The 19,867-nt window shown below is 39.3% G+C and overlaps 1 protein-coding gene across 1 annotated transcript; it reads right to left on the minus strand.

Annotated features, from left to right (window-relative positions):
• Positions 1-14,945: 14,945 nt before the first annotated feature.
• LOC127632678 (actin-related protein 2/3 complex subunit 4) lies at positions 14,946-19,529 on the minus strand. The gene is made up of 6 exons (XM_052111417.1): positions 19,470-19,529; positions 18,763-18,881; positions 18,536-18,647; positions 18,356-18,451; positions 16,254-16,424; positions 14,946-16,158 (listed from the first exon to the last, which is right to left on the minus strand). Exons 1-6 carry the CDS (start codon positions 19,470-19,472, stop codon positions 16,153-16,155), a joined length of 507 nt encoding a protein of 168 aa, XP_051967377.1. The 5' UTR covers positions 19,473-19,529; the 3' UTR covers positions 14,946-16,152.
• Between the last annotated feature and the right edge of the window lie 338 nt (positions 19,530-19,867).

The raw sequence follows: 19,867 nt of genomic DNA on the forward strand, positions 1-19,867 counted from the left end.
ACAGCCTTTGCCATGACACTAAAAATTGAGCTCAGGTGCATCCTGTTTCCACTGACCATCCTTGAGATGTTTCTACAAATTGATTGGAGTCCGCCTGTGGTAAATTCAGTTGATTGGACATGATTTTGGAAAGGCACACATCTGTCTATATGTAGTGAGACAGACTAATGTCTTGTAGCAGTTCCCCCCCTAATGTTGTAATTTGTGTGTAACCGTGATTTTCCCTGTTATGCATAATATTAACTTTAATGCGATTTGTTTTATGCAGTGTGCATAAGAACAGCGCATCTGTCTGTTTTATTATATCCCGCCCCTCAGTATTCAGTGGTTTTGTTTATAGCCTATCAGCGTGCATTCGTGGGGTATATTAGGGCGGCTATGTGCCGCCTAGATGCGCGTCATGGTCTTATGGCCTCCCCCTTTTCCGGTATTGGGCGCTTCCACTCAATAGGTATGTGTTGTTGTCATTGTTTGTATTTATGTTCAACGTTAGGCTAACTGCCTGGCTCTGGTATCTTGTGTTAATGTTAGTTTCATTGTATGTGATTCAGCGTTTGTTTGTGCGAGGCTTGTATCGAGCTCCGCTGGCCAATTGCTGCTTTCCTTCAGTCAGCCGTTCCATACAGGTGTGTGTGCGGCCGTAATCATGGCTGTAGCTTCAACACGTTTGGTATGTGAACGCCTTAAATACGATGGTGATTAAAACTTGTGTGGGTTTCATGTTTAGTTTTTTGTAACTGTTTGCTCACCTCCAGAAGGTGTCTGTCTGTATGGAAGCTGCAGGGCTGAACTACGCTGTTTTGTTATACATTTTTGTTTTGGTATATTTACATTATAAACTCTGTCTCTAGCTCCAGAATTGCTGTTTCCTCTCTCTCACAGAAAGAAGTGGGATCCCTCCTCTGTGTATATCCTGAGCCACAGAGATCATCATGAGAGTTTGGAAATGGTGTTATTTTGTATTAATTGAAACTATTTTATTTTGTTATTGTTTGAGTGAAGTTGGTCCTGGTGATTTGTCATTAGCTCTGCCCTTCACTGACATATGTGTTGTATGTTAAAAATCAGATTGTGTCTTTGTTTTTAATTGTATGAGTATTTAGTTAATTTTCCCTTCAGTGTTTTCAGGAGCTGAAGACTCAGTGCAGGGGGCAAGCTGTTCCTCGCTAAATGGTGGTAGTGCCCCTTTCACTTGTGGAGTGCTGTGTTTCTACAACTGACTTACCTGTGTTTGTGTGTGTGTGAGAGTGTACACTTGTGGGTGACGTGTCTTTATCGGGGAATTGCTGCCCCCGGCTAGCCTTCCTGCTCCTGGTAAGCCTCAGCCCTTTGTGGTCAGCTTATAATTTTAATACACTTTTAAAGGATGAAATGAGCATGCAGTGCCAATTATGCTTAATCTGTTAAGGTAAATAAAATATTTTGTACCTTGGTATTCACGTCTCTCGCCCTCTTGTTTTGAAACAACGAACCTGTGTGCCCTTTCCGATTTGGGTTAGTATTTCCCTGTTAATTACAGGGTGGCGTAGTCTGCTCATTTATAGTTTTTTTCATGGCGGCATCAGCAGCGTAACAGTGCATGTCAGAGCACAAATCAAGCCATGAAGTCCAAGGAATTGTCTGTAGACCTCCGAGACAGGATTGTATCGAGGCACATATCTGGGGAAGGGTACAGAAAAATGTCTGCAGCATTGAAGGTCCCAATGAGCACAGTGGCCTCCATCATCTGTAAAAGGAAGAAGTTTGGAACCACTAGGACTCTTCCTAGAGCTGGACGCCCGGCCAAACTGAGTGATCTGTGGAGAGAGGAGAATCTTCCAGAAGAACAACCATCTCTGCAGCACTCCACCAATCAGGCCTGTATGGTAGAGTGGCCAGACGGAAGCCGCTCCTCAATAAAAGGCACATGACAGCCTGCCTGGAGTTTGCCAAAAGGCACCTGAAGGACTCTGACCATGAGAAACAAAATTCTCTGGTCTGATGAAACAATGATTGAACTCTTTGGCCTGAATGGCAAGCGTCATGTCTGGAGGAAACCAGGCACCTCTCATCACCTGGCCAATACCATCGCTACAGTGAAGCATGGTGGTGGCAGCATCATGCTGTGTGGATGTTTTTCAGCGACAGGAACTGGGAGACTAGTCAGGATCGAGGGAAAGATGAATGCAGCAATGTACAGAGACATCCTTGATAAAAACCTGCTCCAGAGAGCTCTGGACCTCAGACTGGGGGAGTAGATTCATCTTCCAACAGGACAACGACCCTAAGCACACAGCCAAGATAACAAGGGAGTGGCTACGGGACAACTTTGTGAATGTCCTTGAGTGGCCCAGCCAGAGCCCAGACTTGAACCTGATTGAACATCTCTGGAGAGGTCTGAAAATTGCTGTGCGCCGACGCTCCCCATCTAACCTGATGGAGCTTGAGATGTCCTGCAAAGAAGAATGGGAGAAACTGCCCAAAAATAGGATTGCCAAGCTTGTAGCATCATACACAAAAGACTTGAGGCTGTAATTGGCGCCAAAGGTGCTTCAACAAAGTATTGAGCAAAGGCTTTTTTAAATGAATTTAATCAATTTTGGAATAAGGCTGTAACATAACAAAATGTGGAAAAAGTGACGTGCTGTGAATACTTTCCAGATGCACTGTACAAGTAATGGGATTACGTATTCAAAATACAAAATATAAGTAACTGCTTTCCACTACATTTACAATTTAAATCATTGGTATTTAGAATACAGTTACATTCAAAAAGTATATTTATTACTGAAGAGATTACTTTGCATTTTATTGTCATTTGTTTCATTTAATATTTAGTCCTTTCAGATGAAAAATATTTATACATATAAATTATGCAATCCAAAGTGCATTTGAACAGTGGTGAAACGCTTTCTTATGATGTGTTACATTCATACAAGCAGACAGGGAAGTAAGTTTGGAGCAAAAGAAATAGAAATAAACCTTGTGTACATTGTCACGTTTACACTAATCTAAAATACTATTTCTAGCCATTTTACATGCACATGTTACCCAGGCACGATCAAATTTTTTTTATCAAGAAAATTCATGTTGGATTATAATTTCTTTTTTCTAGTAATACCTATGATATTAGGGAAAACATTGTATTCTTGATAATAATTGTTGTATTGTTTTCCTGTAAAAATTTCAAAAAAACCATGTCTAAAACAAGATCTTGTTTTAGAAACAACACTGCATAAGTTAAGATAAGATTTTTAACATGTGTATTTTGTCTTACTGTACTGGAGTTTTTATAGTCAAAACAAGTGAAAGAAAATCTACCAGTGCTGAAGAAGTAATCCAAAGTATTTAGAATATGTTACTGATCTTGAGTAATCTAACGAAATACGTTAAAATTACATTTTATAGAATGTATTCTGTAATCTGTAGTGGAATACATTTCAAAAGTAACCTTCCCAACCCTGCCCATATGACATTCTTTCATTATTGTGACTCTAAAGGAGATGTTTGGCAAAATGTTAGTCTCAGTCACCATTCACTTTAATTGTTAAGGTGATGCTCCATCATGTTTAAAATCTACAAAACACACCTCCCTACCCTAAACCTTAAACCTAACTCAGTCATAAATAGCAAATGTATGATGAAAAACAGGTAAGGTTTTGAAGATGAATGCTCTCTCAACATTTAAACAAACAAAACCGGTGTCCTGAACCTTAAAGGAATAGTTCACCCAAAACTTTTAATTCTCTCATTATTTACTCACCCTCATACCATACCAGATGTGTATGAATTTCTTTAATCTGCAAAACAAAAATTATGATTTTCAGAAGAATATTAAAGCTCTCTATGTCCATACAATACAAGTGAATGGGTGCCAAATTTTTGAAAATCCAAAAAGCACATAAAGGCATCATAAACGTAAACCATATGACTTCAGTGTTCTGATCCATATTTTCAGAAGTGATATGATAGGTGTGGTTGAGGAACAGGTCAATATTTAAGTCGTTTTTTGCTTGAAATTCTCCTCCCTGTCCTCCATAGGGTGTGATGGGAGTGGTGGTGGCGTAGTGGCTAAAGCACAGGGCTGTTAATGAGAAGGTCGCAGGTTCTAACCCCACGGCCACCACCATTGTGTCCTTGAGCAAGGCACTTAACTCCAGGTTGCTCCGGGGGGATTGTCCCTGTCCAAGCACTGTAAGTCGCTTTGGATAAAAGCGTCTGCCAAATGCTTAAATGTAAATGATATGCATGAAGAATGTGAATCACCAAAAACACAAGAAGACGACTGTGAAAGTGATCTGTTTCTCACCCACCCATACATATCATATCTGTAAGTATCATACTTCTAAAGATATTGATTTAACCTAAAGATAAATATCTAAAGATATCTAAAGATATTGATTTAACCTAAACCTAACCAATAGTGTCAAAAGCAAATGTGAGATGAAAACCGCATTTGCTGAATCAACATCATTTTGTTGTGCTCCCAGAATACTTTCGGCTCACATGTCGACTTGCATTCTCTTCACAAGCAATGTAAAACTAATTTTGACACAATGTCGGTATAATAACGTGATTCTATGAGACCAGGTTGGGCTGTTTGTGTTTGAGATTTGCTTTTCATATTAAGCTTACAACTGATGTCTAACATACAGCATTAATTCATGTTGATCAGTACACAAATACGTGGTTTATTTTCCCTTTTTTGCTCCCGTTGTCTTTATCAAGACGATCTCAAATTGCACAATATATTTTTATTCCAAAGTCAAATACGTTTCAAAGCATGTTAACAGCAGAAACATTCTTCTAGAGTTTATAACTAAAACTTATTCAAGACCCCTGTGCAAAAGAGGCACAAGGAGCTGCATTCTCAGCATTAGCTGATTGACTGCCCTTGGGAGATGGATTTGGCCAGAATGGTACCTCAATATTGTCTCAAGAGGAGAACCTTTTTAAAGTGCAATCTGGTGACTGGCTGTGATGAATCAGACTGAAAATGAATCAGTCCTAAGCCCTTCACTAACCCCCTCTCTAACATGACACACACACACACACACACACACAAACACCTCCCGTACATCTTTCAAGCCTGGCTGACAGCAGCCTCATAAATAGACCCTTTTAATGGCTTTTACCCACCAAAGGAGGGCTTTTCCTCTTTAAAACAGATTTAATTGTTAGAAAGAGATCAAAGCCTTGACTGAATGCTGTCATGACATTCTATTTTATGTGTCAGATATGCTATTTTCTACAAGAATGTATTTTCCGCTTGAGACAATTAATCCTGTGTGTTTAGACTGTGGCTCTTGCACTCACCCTGAAGAGAGCATCAGAAGATGACCATGTAATATTTTTACTTTGTCTGATATGGTTTGCAGTGACACGTTATTGGTCCTCTGCAGTGGCTGATGAGATCTGCCTGGTGGAGAGTTTTATTGGGTTTCCGAAATGAGGTATTGCTCATAACTCCAGAGTAACTAACTGCCAGTCAAAATGATGGGATATGGAGATGAAGTTCACCGGGACTTTGGCTGTTTTGAAGATGATGCATTATTTTAAATCTTCTGTCAAGTATCTCCACATAATGCACAGTCAATAGAACAATAGCTGTCAGATGCTCTAGTATAATGTTATATCATGTTTTTGTTAGATCATGTGACATTGTCATGTGACATCAGTTAGCCACACCTTATAAAAACCTCCACCCAGGAAAGTTTCCACACCCTGATGAAGGCTTTGTAAGTCACAATGTGTGGGTTTGTGGTATATTTTAATCCAAAAGCCATGAATAAATAAAGGCTTTTAAAAAATGTAAACTCTGCTCTGAGTGCCTTGAACTATTCTGAACAGAATATCCCTTATCCAAAGAGCACCAGTGGGAATTATTAAACACCCAAGTGGCACTCTTTGCATGCTGTGTTTGGCTGCCACATTAGCTTTCATTTTAAATAGTGATAATAAAATGAAAAATTCTACAATTTTATTTACTTTCTAAATGCAACCTATTTGCATATTATGTACATGCAATTGTCTATTTATATACAATCTACAACTATACTCAGATGAGTAATTACAATGTAAATACACAGCTACTAATAGGGGCAGTGGTAGCTTGGTGGTCAAGGCTGTGGGTTGCTGACCTGAAGGTCAGGGGTTCAAGCCCCAACACTGCTAAGATGCCTCACCCTTTACCCCACCTGCTCCAGGGGTGCCGTATCATGGCTGACCCTGCGCTCTGACCCCAGCTTAGTTGGGATATGCGAAGACTTTTAAGGGCAGTGGTGGCTCAGCGGTTGAGTATCTGGATTACTGACCAGAAGATCAGGGGTTCAAGCCCCAACACCAACCAGGTCCTGAGCAAGGTCCTTGAAACTATCTGCTCCAGGGGCGCTGTATCATGGCTGACCCTGCACTCTGACCCCAGCATAGCTGGGATATGTGAAAAATAAATAATTTCACCATGTATATGCAGAAATGTATAATGTGTGACAATTGATCAATTTATTTTATTATAATAATGGTCATAATTATTTCCATTTCTATTACCTCTGGTCAGCTAATTAATTAGTGTTTTTGTCAAGTCAAGCATCACTATTACTAAGGCTCATACTTGGGGTTTGGTATCTTAAATACCTCAAATCAAGCGGCATGTTGAGCACAGGTGTACTATGACTTTTTTAAGAGATCAGACTTATAATGTTTGCCTTGTGGACAAAGTCTAATTCTAATAAAAGCCTAATAAGAACAAATGGAGACTTGGATTGTTTCAGTTGGGCCACTAAAACCCTATTCAGAAGGGACTAGTCAGCTGGACATAACATATGTCTGTAAACAGGGGAGTCATGCATCTATTTGTTTTTTAGGGTGCACCAAGCTCAGTTGGATTTGGACTGACAAAATGTAGACATGTTAATAAAGATTTCTACCACAGATATTTTTTTTTTCAACCAAAAATCAAAGGTACAAATACGTTTTCAAATAATACATTCAAAATCCTGTTGGCTCAAAAATCCAAAGTTTGAATGGGTATGATGCATTTGTCTGTAAAGTAATTGTTACTGTCATTTCACATGGGATAGGCACTGCTGTAGCAATGGTAGAGATGGGCTTGTCTTTGTCAGACCTAGTGTGGGGCTCCCTTTCTAGTGAGATCAGTCAGTGGGTTGGTGATGTCCGTATAATTAGGCACAAACCTTCTATAGTAGCCAGCCCCATGAACTGTCTCACCTCCTTTTTGGCCTTGGGTCTCAGGCAGGCCACAAATGCTGTGGTCTTATCAATTTAGGGACGCACCTGCTTTTGACACAAGTGAAACCCCAGATACCGTATCTCCACCCGTCCAATTGTGCACTTCTTGGGGTTCACCGTGAGTCCCGCCTGTGGCAGCGATCTCAGAACTGCCCTCAGATGCTGCATGTGCCGCTGCCAATCATTACTGTATATAATGATGTCATCCAGATAGGCGGCATTGTACGCAGACTGTGGTCTGAGGACTCGGTCCATAAGGTGCTGAAATGTAGCCGGGCCCAAACAAACCGAACAGAAGTGTCACAAATTGGTGTAAGCCATGGGACATTGGTGTTAAGGGGATCTGTCAATGTCCTTTTGTCAAATCCAGTGTTGAAAAAAACAGCCGCGCCCAACTGATCGAGCAGTTCATCAATACGAGGCATTGGATATGTGCCAAATTTAGACACCACGTTGACCTTTCTATAATCCACACAGAACTGGACTGAGCCATCATTCTTCGGAACCAGCACCACCAGGCTGGCCCAGTCACTGTGGGATTGTTATATTACCCCTATATTGAGCATGGTCTTTCATTCTTCCCAAACCACTTTGTTTTTTGTGCTCGGGTAATCGGTAGGGACTACTGCGTTCCGCTACCCCTGAGGTTATTTCGATATGGTGTTCTATGAGGTTTGTACTACCGGAAAGGGGTGAGAACATGTCGGAGAATTATCTAAAAAACCGGGACATGTCCGTGATTTGCAATATTTAGAGGTGGTCAAGTGTCTGGGGCACCTCGATTGTCTTTTATATTCACCTCAGAACTACCGTCACCAAAGACACAGAGACCACCTCCTTCCATGGTTTTAAGGGGTTGAGGTGGTAAATTTGCCGGGCTCTGCCCCATCCATTCGTTTAACCTCATAATTGACTTCCCCGACTCGCAATGTGACCTCAAAGCACCCTTGCCACATTGCGAGTAAATTAGAGCTTGGTGTGGGTAGAAATACAAGGACTTTATCTCCCTATGTAAATTCCCATAGCCGAGCTCCCCTGTTATACAGCCAGCTTTGACGTTCTTGAGCCTGTAACAAATTCTCCTGTGATTGCTGCCTCAACGTGTGGAGTTTTTCTCTCAGGTCAAGAGTGTATTAAATTTCATTTTTGCATAAATATTCATTCTCACGACATCTAAGACACGGCCAGGTTTACAATAATTAAAATGAGGAGAACACCGTGGAGGCTTGTGGAACCTCTCTTACAGCGAATAACAGGGGTTCAAGCAACTTATCCCAATTCTGAGCATCTACGTGCACAAACTTAATAATCATGTTTTTCAGGGTTTTATTAAACCAATCGACCAAGCCGTCCATTTGTGGGTGGTACACACTTGTCCGAATTGATTGAATTCCCAATAATTCGTACAACTCGCATAGAGTACATGACATGTAAGTAGTGCCTTGATCAGTGAGGATTTCTTAAGGTGCTCTTTGGGTGGCCAGCGGATTCCCCAGCTGACATTCACGGCATGCCGCACCACCTGCGAACATCCCTGTGAATGCCCGGCCAATAAAAAGGGCCATTCGATGGTTTGGTGTTTTTTTCTCGCATTAAGTGACCAGCTATCTGATTATAATGAGCCATCTGGAATAACATTGATTTTTGGTATCAATAGCTGGTCAGTTGTATCTTCTTGTATTCTTTTGACTGAGCATCCTGCGTCACTAAATAAAACTGATAATTTATAATAGAAAAGTACAGATATGTGACTGCAATGTCTGGCTGAAGACCATCAATCATTCTCACTTGGTGGAAGGCGTGCCTAAGAGTCTCGTCTCACGTCAGCTCCTGGGTAAGCAGAAACTTCCCCCTCCCTTACATCATCCTGATGCAGAGCTGATGTAGACAGCCCTGGCTCTTATTCCCCAGACAGTGCATCACAAATCCCACACCAAGACAATCTGTTTCAGAACCCATCCTAACAAATTTCCTTTAATAAAGTGGAAAACGCTGGCCAATTCGTGCCCAAAATTAGCAGATGGGTGAGGCTGGATCTAACTGCTGCCTCGACACTATGCTTTTGCCTCTGGAATTGAATTGTCAAAGTCACTACAGGATAATTGTGGAAATCCCCATGTACACACTTTATCTTCACCTTGTGACTAACACCTTGAACCAGGCATTAATGGATGGAAGTTTGGCTGCAACCCAAATCCACCAAGGCCTGGTATGTACCCCCTTAATACTCACAGGTATGCGGTACATCCCAGCTTGATCGGGGGCGGCCTGTGGTGCGTCAGGGACCCAAATCAATGTCCCCACCTCCTTCACTGGGCATTGGTCCTAGAAATGCCCGGGCTCCCCACTGCTACAGCAAACCGGCAAATTTTCAATTATATGGGAGTGAGAGTGGAGAGGGACAGAGAAAAGGGAGGAATGGGCAAATCTCGAAACCGGGGAAGTGGTTTGGGGGGACAACTCACGGATAGGCTGCCATGTGATCCTCTGCCAGCTGGACAGTGTCATCCAGCGACACCAGGAAATGGCATTGGACCTGCTCTGCAGTTTACCTTGGCACCAACACTATCAGATTAATCGCCGCCTTGGCGTCGCACTCGTCCCTGGCCCGGACCCTGTTCCGGCACTCATCACGGAGCAGCTGGGAATAAACAAACGGACGGCCGACCTCGCCCAGCATGACAGAGCGAAACCTCTGGTGGTGTTGTTCTGGAATGCGGCTAACCCACTGTAAGATTTCTTTCTTCAGGGCCTCATACTCCACTCGGATGTCTGCGGGGAGTTGCTGAGCTGGGCTTCCCTGGACAGCTGAATCGCCCACTCGGCTTTCGGCCATCTGGAGACAGTCGCGGTCTGTTCAAAGAGCTCTACAAACGCCTTTGGGTCATCCTGAGGCCCCATCTTGGTCAGCATGAACTGGGACATGGTCATCTCTGCCTCCAGGGTTGCAGCTGAGGACTTGTAGGGTACCAGGCTACGTAATGCTTGCCAATCCTCCATTTGAGCTTGCAGGAGCTCCTGGAAGCGCTGCTCCTGGGCCAGAAGTGACTGATGTTGCATCTGTTGCATGTCTGCAAGGGCTCACCATTGGTGAGTATTCCATGGCAGCAGCTCTTCCTCCAAAGTTCCAGGGTTTCGGCACCAGTGTAACAGGGTTCTATACATGTTAACAAAGAGGAAGCGGAGGACAGAAACTTCAACTCATGTTTTATTTTCACACTCAAACGATAAATAGCTTTTCAGTTTAACAATCACACAGGCTTAGCGAATGTGTGTGCAGGGCCGTCTCTCTCACTTCTACTGGCATCTGGCTCGCTTTTAACTCTGTTTCCACTCTCACTGCAATGACAAACAGCTGTTAGAGACAATCATTGACAGGTGATGATCCTTACCTTACTCATCTCCCGATCTCGCTCTCCATTCACAAACCGACGCTCGACCACACCCCCACTACTGCAGTTGCTAAGAAGTTTCTAAATATGGTCTTATAACTAGAAAAAAACACCCAGAGCACCTTAGAATCTACCCACAATACAATTTTTTAGTTTTTCAATTTTACAATAGCCTACTCTAGTATTGTAGTGAAGATGCAAGGGAAAGCACCACTCACATTCTCTTGAGAAAATGTTAAAATATAGTTTTACTTATCACACTAAATATTGGATTTCTGTAATGATTAGTACATCACTATAATGGTTTAAAAGGTCTCACATCAACACAGGTACAGAACGACGGGTCAGGTAATGTAATGTGTGATGCAGAGAGGCTATTCACACATAACAAAGAGCAAATTAGCCTGTTCTTAATGTTCCAGTAGCCCTCATTCACCTCATTACACAACAAACAGGTCTCTCTCTCTCCCTTCTCTGGGAAGGAACCCCACACTTCCTGCTGTTCCCCTGGCAACAGAACATAGTCATGACCTTACAGACACCTCCTCACAAATATGGCCCTTCCTGTGGTTAGGCCAAGCTGTTGTGTTGTTTGTTAAACTATGATATCTTTGAAGGGCACTATTGGATGAAGAAATATAGAAGAAGCTCAAGTGGTGCTTACATAGTAGTCATTACAATCAGCATCACTATTACTATTGTTTATACCTAGGGTTAAGGGTTAAAAAATAAATTTACACACAAAATGTAAATGTTTAGTTTGCTTGAAATCATGGATGCCAGCTGTTTTGGTAATGATATTAGACATAGTGAAATCAAGTTTTTTTTTGTCCAAGGCCATCTGGATATTATGTTTGGTGAGATACCAAATTTTTTTTGTATAATACATTTCAATTGTAAAAACTAAGAGATTTATTGCTAATTTCATTATAAACACTGTCAGTTTGCTTCCTAAGATAGATGGGCAAAGAGTGCTCTGCTCTTTAATATATTGGTTATTTGATGGGGCCACTTAACCCGTGGTTTCCGCTTCTCGGTGATGTGGACATTTTGGCTATTAAGAGGAAGTACAAGAGTCAGAGAAGATGTCAACAGCATTCAGTATGTTAGTGACAGCACACATGGGGTTCAGGATGTCACTGGCAGTAATATGGGCTCATCATTCTACAATCTGCACAGATGACCCATGTGTCAAATCTTAAAGATCATGTGTTCAGTGATTACATGGCATTAACAGTCAAGTGTTTTTTTTTTTATATAAAAGTGAAAGTAAGGTTTGTTACATTTTGACACTCTGGGGCCATGCTGAAATACATATAATTTGTTCATTTGAGTCAGAATTCTGCAGTATTTAAATGGACCACAATTCATGAAAATTACTGAATTGTAAAAAAATATATATTTTTTCATTAAATACAATTTACTGCTGGACAAAACATTCTCAATAAAATATCATACCACTATGATAGCAGGGAAGTGAGCAAAGGCTTATGTCAAAAATGCGTCACAGCTCTCAGTACACTGCGGCTCTTTGGCACCCTCTCCTGTCTGATCACAGGGAATTTTTTAAATAAAATAAATAACAATAATAAATACATAATGTTTTTTGTTAGAATATATATATATATATATATATATATATATATATATATATATATATATATATATATATATATCGATATGTTTTTGGAGCTTCAAAGTTCTGCCAACCATTCATTGTATGGCCCAACAGAGCTGAGATATTCTTCTAAAAATCTTTGTTTGTGTTCTGCAGAAGAAAGAAAGTCATACTCATCTGGCATGGCATGAGGGTGAGTAAATGATAAACAAATTTTCACTTTAGGTTGAACTATTCCTTTAACTCCTTTTGTAGAAAATATAGTTTTTTCTTTCATTGAAGTACACAAGATGCTCTTTGGAACATTCTCAAATCATGCTGGGATAACATGGATCATCTGGTTTTGCATGTGTGGAGACCATTGCAGCTTGAGTGCAAGTTGTCATTAAAGCAAAATGGGTACATACCAAATCAATTCTGAAATTATAATTTTTTCACTTAAATCATTTTAATTTGTTATGGAAAAAAATTGTTCAATTCAAAAAGCATGCAAAATAAAAGCATTTTCACTTACTTTTGACCCCACTGTTCATGGTATGGTGGCTCTAGTTAGTGTTTATTCTGTTTCATTTAATTAGTACCATTTATCATTATAATTAATTAAGTTAAGCATTAACATTTTGTTCAAATTTGGCTGAACCAATCATATACAGTGCATGCTTTGTCCAAATATAATGAGATGTGAGAGTGTCAGGGGGATGTACTAAAGTGTCTTTCTTTCCCTCCTCTTTTTGTGGTTTGTTTTCATGGGCACGTCATCATCCACCCATCAGTTAAAATAAACAACTGCATGCAAAACCTCTCACTAGCTCTAAATTAATCCTGAGTGTGAATTGCTGTGGGGTCAAGTAGAATCCTGTTGTACTGAGACCAGATCTCTCTACCCAGTCCTTGAACTTTACAAATGCAGAACAGATATTTGAAGTTTCATAATGCATTGTCAACTCACATGGATTGATATTTAGCAGTCTTTAACAGACCCACAAGGATGTGGCATCCAGCTTATGCCAGTTGCACACTTGCCATCTCATCCTACTAGTGAACTTGAGCCACAGCAAGAGAACTGAAAGAAGTGTTACACAACTTTGTGTTTTTTGTTTTTTTTTAACTTGAATAAAAGTGGTTCTTAACCAGGGGGGCGGGACCTACGAGTACACTTCCAGGGGGGCCTCAAGTTCTCTTAATATTTTCTAAAATATGTAACTGTAAAATAATGTAGATTATTATCATTTTTATATAATTATTATAATTCAACTTACTGAAAATGCTAAAAATGTAACATTTATCAGGGCGACTGTGGCTCAGGTGGTAGAGCGGGTTGGCTACTAATCGCAGAGTTGGTGGTTGGATTCCCGGCCCACGTGACTCCACATGCCGAAGTGTCCTTGGGCAAGAAACTGAACCCCAAGTTGCTCCCAATGACAGGCTTGCTGCCTCATTGGTGTGTGAGTGTGTGTGTGAATGGGTGAATGAATCACAGTGTAATTGCTATATAAAAGTGCTATATAAATGCAGACCATTTACCATGATTGTTGTAATCTAGTGACGCTAGTCGTTTCTTTCATTAGAAAACTTTGAAATCAAGCTTTGTCATCATTACAGTAGAAGTATCAAAGGAAATATCTTATTTTAGATATATCTTAAAATATAAATATCTAACTGCCAACATGGAGGGCCTTGGAGTCAAAAAGGTTGAGAACCACTGTTGTATAACACTATCTGCCCCATGAAGAAAGGCTGTAGACAGGACAATGACAGCAGACTTTTAGAGAGCAGACTGATGACATATGATACGCATTCTCATACTCAATCGCAAACACTTGGCTCTGATAACATCACATTGGACATACAGACTAAAGGCTTGCGAGGTGACATCACACAATCAAAACACAATCAAAGCCACAGCTATTCCTGGACAACCTGTGAAAAGCGCACATTTGATCAACTGTTTGGCAGTCACACTTTAAAATTTGTGGGTGGAGTGGCTGAGAATTGCCAGCATGTGTTATTCTTTACAGTAGTCCAACAGTATGGTGATACTGCTAACATTGCAGTCCATGATTCCTATACACTCCATCTATTTAAACACACTAGGATTAATTGAATTCCTCAAGTAAGATGAATTCCTCAAGCAATATAGAAAAGCATTTATTGTAAATTTAAAAAGCTCTTAAAGGGATAGTTCACCCAAAAATACAAATTCTCTCATTATTCACTTACCCTGTTACCATCCCAGATGTGTATGACTCCCTTTCTTCAGCAACACAAATAAAGATTTTTAGAAGGATATGGTGCTCTGTCAAGTCCTTACAATGCAAATACACAGGTGCCAGCACTTTGATGGTCCAAAAGTCACTGTTAGGCAGCATAAACGTAATCCACACAGTAATCCTCATTTTTAACTTTAATCGGTGCTTCCGTCCAGGGCTCCGATGCTGTTTGAAATGGCCGAACTGTCGCAAGACATTCGATCTTCTGTTGTTAAGACGTTTTAATTATCAATTTATTTTTTACACAAACGTATCGATTTGCTTCAGAAAACATTCATTGATCAACTGGAGTCACTTGGATTACTTTTATGCTGCCTAAGTGTGATTTTTGGACCATAGTATTGGCACCCATGTACTTCCGTTATAAAGACCTGACAGAGCTCCATCTTTTTCTAAAAACCATTTGTGTTCTGCTGAAGAAAGACAGTCATACACATCTGGGATGGCATCAGGGTGAATAATGAGAATTTTCATTTTTGGGTGAACTATTCCTTTAACATCCTACTAATGATATGGATTATTTGGATTGAAATATGAATTATGTTATTGTGTATTTCCATTATGTCCTCTCTGGTACAGTTAACATCACAGCAACATTATAACACTCAGATTACAATTTATTGGCTTGCCAGTCTGGGTATCCTTAGTAACCTATTTCCAAGTCGTAATGCTAAAAATGAAGGACAAAGTGAAAACGCCACTGATTTCTAAACCGTTGAGGAATAACATTCACTTTGTACTCAAGTCTAAGTTTTAAGTAAGATCCTTAAGAAATATTATGCACAGAGTGCTTGAGTAACAGTTGGGACTGCAAATAATCATTTTTAATAGATGTTACTTTGTTGAGCACAAAGCTGATATATAAAACAAAACAGGTGTTTGTGGAATAGTCAATCATTCATATATAAACTAGAAGAGGACGAAAGCACAAGAGTAAAACTACAGGATAAAGTGTGATTCAAATGAAGACATGGTATTTAAGAAGGAAGATTCTACACCCAAAGATGCTTTTTAAAAGTTTGCATAAGCCAAATTAGGATATTAATCCCAAGAGATACAGAAAGATCAAAATATTTGTATTGGTATTCTGTTTTATGCAGTTTATTTTTCTATTTAGTTATTATCATATTGGAGTTTAGCTGTGCCAAAATATAAACGCCTCTTTTTTTCCTCTCATGATGTCTTTAACATTGGTTTGATTCTTTTTTTATTGAAACAAAAATGAGCATGTGTACATGTACGTATATAAAAAAAACAACAGAAGAAAAAAAAAAAACTGTAGACTCTACAGTCAATCAACAACATTCTTGTGCCCATCAATATTAAATACAGGTAATACTTTTAAGGACCTGCCTTGTTTGTTTTTTTTATTCCCTAAACAGAAAACTAGAGTAATAAATTCTGGACTAAATGTACAATAGTTAATATCCATGGGCACAAGGAGCACCTTGAACAGAAGGCAAAGGGGACTGCATACGGTGCTGGAGGATTGGTCAGTTGTTCCTGTGGACCTTCTTGCTGATTGGTTTGAAACTGATGAATTCTTCCCCCTTTGCTCTGTGATGATTTTAAAAACTTTGAATGTTTATGTCCACAAGAACCGACACAACACCTCTGATGGGTATTAGGAATGTAGAAAGGATCCTCAGAACTGCAAGAGTTAAATAAAAAATTACATTTTCCATTTATTTAAACATGGCTATAATAAAATAAGCATAACCCATCTCAATTGAGCAAGACACATACGTTCTTGAGGAATTCCTCTGCGACAATTCGGGCACGAGCGTTGACTGACAGCTTCATCTCGCTGATTTCCTTATCGATCTCCTCCATGAAATGGATAACAAAGTCCACCAGCTTGTGTTTATACATCTGTTCTGTGTGAAAATTGGTGATGAGGAAGCTGATGTCATAGCCCTGAAAAGCACAAAAGGGGAAATGAGGAAGCGCAGTGGTGTTTCGGATGCACCGCTTTGCTCAGCTACGCATTTCAACCCTAAAAGGTATCAATTGTGCCTAGTACCAGACAGATATAAGTGTCCATAGAGATCACACCAAGCTCTGAAATCAGCAAAAGAGACAGGGTAGCAGCCTGCACTTCTTTAGTCATAGAACGTGCTCTGCTTTTTTTCAAGCATTTAGGTTTTCAGACATTTGGTCTTTGGAGAGTGTTTCTGAAAGAAGGTGTAAGGTTAAAGGTTTGGGGCAGTCTATTTTAGTGGAAGTCAGCAAAACGGCTTAAAAATCTAACAGCACCATTATTGTGATCATCTTTTGTGACATACAACCTATAGCCGGACAATTAAACTTGACCAAATCCAGCCTGTTTGGCCCGGGTGATGTTGTTAGTTGTCTTAGGCAGTTCACACCAAATAGGTTTTGTGTCTGTTCACACTGTTTTTCAGTTGATTTCCTATTTTAGACATTGCGCCACATCTCAATTTTGCAGTGTCTCATGCAGAAGTGTTGCGTTTATTTATTTATTTTTTAGATACTTTCAGAGGGTGCGCTACAAATAATATTTACCAGTCATTTTTAAGGAATTGGAAGATTAAATGGACCATTTTCATTTTTGGGTGAACTCTCTCAACATTTACTCTCCCTCATGCCATCCCAGATGTGTATGACTTTCTTTCTTCAGCAGAACACAAAGTTTTTAGAAAAAATATCTCAGCTCTGCAGGTCTATACAATGCAAGTGAATAATGATCAGACCTTTGTAGCTCCAAAAATCAGATAAAGGAAACCCTAAGTAATCCATAAGACTCCAGTGGTTAAATCCACGTCTTCAGAAGCAATATAATAGGTGTGGGTGAGAAACAGGACAATTTGTATTTCCTTTTTTTACTAAAATCTCAACTTTCACTTTCAGTTTTACATCTGAAAGCCATATGTGGTGCTTGTTTAGTATCACTTTCACATGTGAAAGTTAAAGTGGAGATTTAGAGTAAAAAATAACTTATTTTTCTTATTTATAATATTTTTCTGTTTCTCATCCACACCTATTCTGAAGATATGGATTTAACCACTGGAGTCATAAGGATTACTTTTATGTTTCCTTTATGTGATTTTTGGAGCTACAAAGGGCTGATCACCATTCACTTGCATTGTATGGACCTACAGAGCTGAGATGTTTTTCTAAAAATCTTTGTTTGTGTTTTACTGAAAAAAAGAAAGTCATACACATCTGGGATGCATGAGTGTGAGTAAATGATGAAATAATTGTCATTTTTGGGTGAACTATCCCTTTAAAGAAATAAAATCATGGACGTTGTGGAGAAATAACTGAAACAGAAAAGTTGTATTCAGTAATCTGGTTAAAAAAATGTTTGATTTGAAAAGTCAAAAGTTTAAATCATTGCATCTACAACAAAGTTCACTGTTATGGTTCAATAAATGTTTTGTATCAGTCTGATTTACCCTCTCTGTTATGGTCCAATTTTGAAAAAATCTACTAAAAAGTGCTTTTATATATATATTTTTATATTTATTTATTTATTTTTCTTCAGAATTAACTGCTGGAAAATATTTATCATGAATAAATAAATAAAACGTTATAAACACAGATGCTTTTTTCATTTAGTAAACAAATGTTATATGCCTACTCTAACATGATATCTAATGGAAGCTTTCAGTTAACAAAATATTCCTGCTTGGCCCACTTGCCCCTCAGATTTTTCCCATCTGGCCCACTTGTTGATTAAGTTGAATAGTCCTGACCCTTATTATGCTAAATTTAAATAACACTTTATACAACAGTGTTTCCTGCTCTTAGCTCCAACAATCTTATGCATAGTTCCATATCGCTTCATACCTTCTTTGTTCTTTGTAAATTTTTCAAAGTCTCACCTCAACAGGTTTCCTCCGCAGGATAAAGAAGTTCTCTGCTCGCATCATCATGAACCTCATAAATTTATGGCACAGGATCTTCTCAATCTCATCAGCCTAAACAAATCATCAGAAGATGATGCAACCTTTGAAAAAAGCATCATTGCATCGACCTTCTGCAGTGCATCTTTGATTTCTTACCTGTTTGACAGCTATGCTGACTCTCACAGAGTTTATGGAGCCCTCGATCAGAACCTTCTCCTTGTCATTGCGGCTTATGACCACTGGCTGCAACAGAAGTTCTTTGCTGCTCCTGTATGGAAACAGAGAATTAAAATCGTAAGTGGACCAAAAAGAAAGAAAAAAAACATACATGCATACATACATACATAGAAGCAGCATGTGGGGTTTATCTGCGATTTACTCACCTGACCTCCACCTCTGGCTTATTGTGTCTCTCCACCACCTGAGAGGAGAAGTTCTCCAAACACAAGGCTGCTTGAAGAGTGGAGCGCACTGCGTTCAGGTAGGGTCGCAATGTCGCCGTCTAAATATTAAAGAAGTAAATATTTGATAGCAAACATTAAATAACATTCACTTCATAGCCACAAACACTATTAATTGCGTAAAATCAGTGCATGCACACATAACATGATTAAAAGCAGTTTTGTTCTTGACAACTGGACCGAGCCTATTAATGCTGTGCACGTCAACCGAGCAGATGTTTAAATGTCAATCATGTTGGTGTGACTGTCATCTGTGACTGTATGATTAAACGACAGTGCTTGAACATCAATTTATCCTAGTATTGATACGTATTGACCTGTGAATTAATGGAACGAGTAGCAATTATTCAATCATTTAAGTAACTGCATCTATGCTATATCAGTTTCATTTAAACGTGTAAATGTCTTTGTGTAAAAAATCTATATTTGCCTCCAAGTCACAGACATTAGCCAGCTAGCACAAATTAAGACAACATCACTCGATCAATTAAGGCAAAAAAAAACACTGCTGCGCAATCTGCGATTTCATGCAAATGGAATATGGAAAGATTATTCATCCAGTTATTTAGTTGTATATGTTATTATAAGAAAATAACGGCTGCAACTTAAAATAAATGTAAATCTCTTACCATTTTATTCGAGGTCTGTGGAGGAAGACGGAAGTCCGCACGCCACGCCTGTAGAGAAGAAAACACACGCCTTCACTGCGCTACCGTACTGCCGTAATATACCTAATAGAACCGCAAACTGTATTGCCGTAATCTATTTATTGTTTTTGTTGAGATTAAATTGTATAATTTATTAAAATAATTATAACATTTTAATTGTAAATTTAATGTGTTTTTTAAAGGCATGGATTTTTTTTTTTTAACTATAGATACAAAAATAACCAGACATTTTTGCGCATCTATTTTTATGTTTACGGTTAAGCCCTGTAGCAAATTTACCTTGATTCGCTTTTTCTTCCATATATGGCAAATATCACGACCGGGGTCCAACGCATTTTTAGTTGAAGAGGTGGCGCTTA

The sequence above is a fragment of the Xyrauchen texanus genome, chromosome 39 (genome assembly GCF_025860055.1).
Source record: "Xyrauchen texanus isolate HMW12.3.18 chromosome 39, RBS_HiC_50CHRs, whole genome shotgun sequence".
Taxonomy (NCBI): Eukaryota; Metazoa; Chordata; class Actinopteri; order Cypriniformes; family Catostomidae; genus Xyrauchen; species Xyrauchen texanus.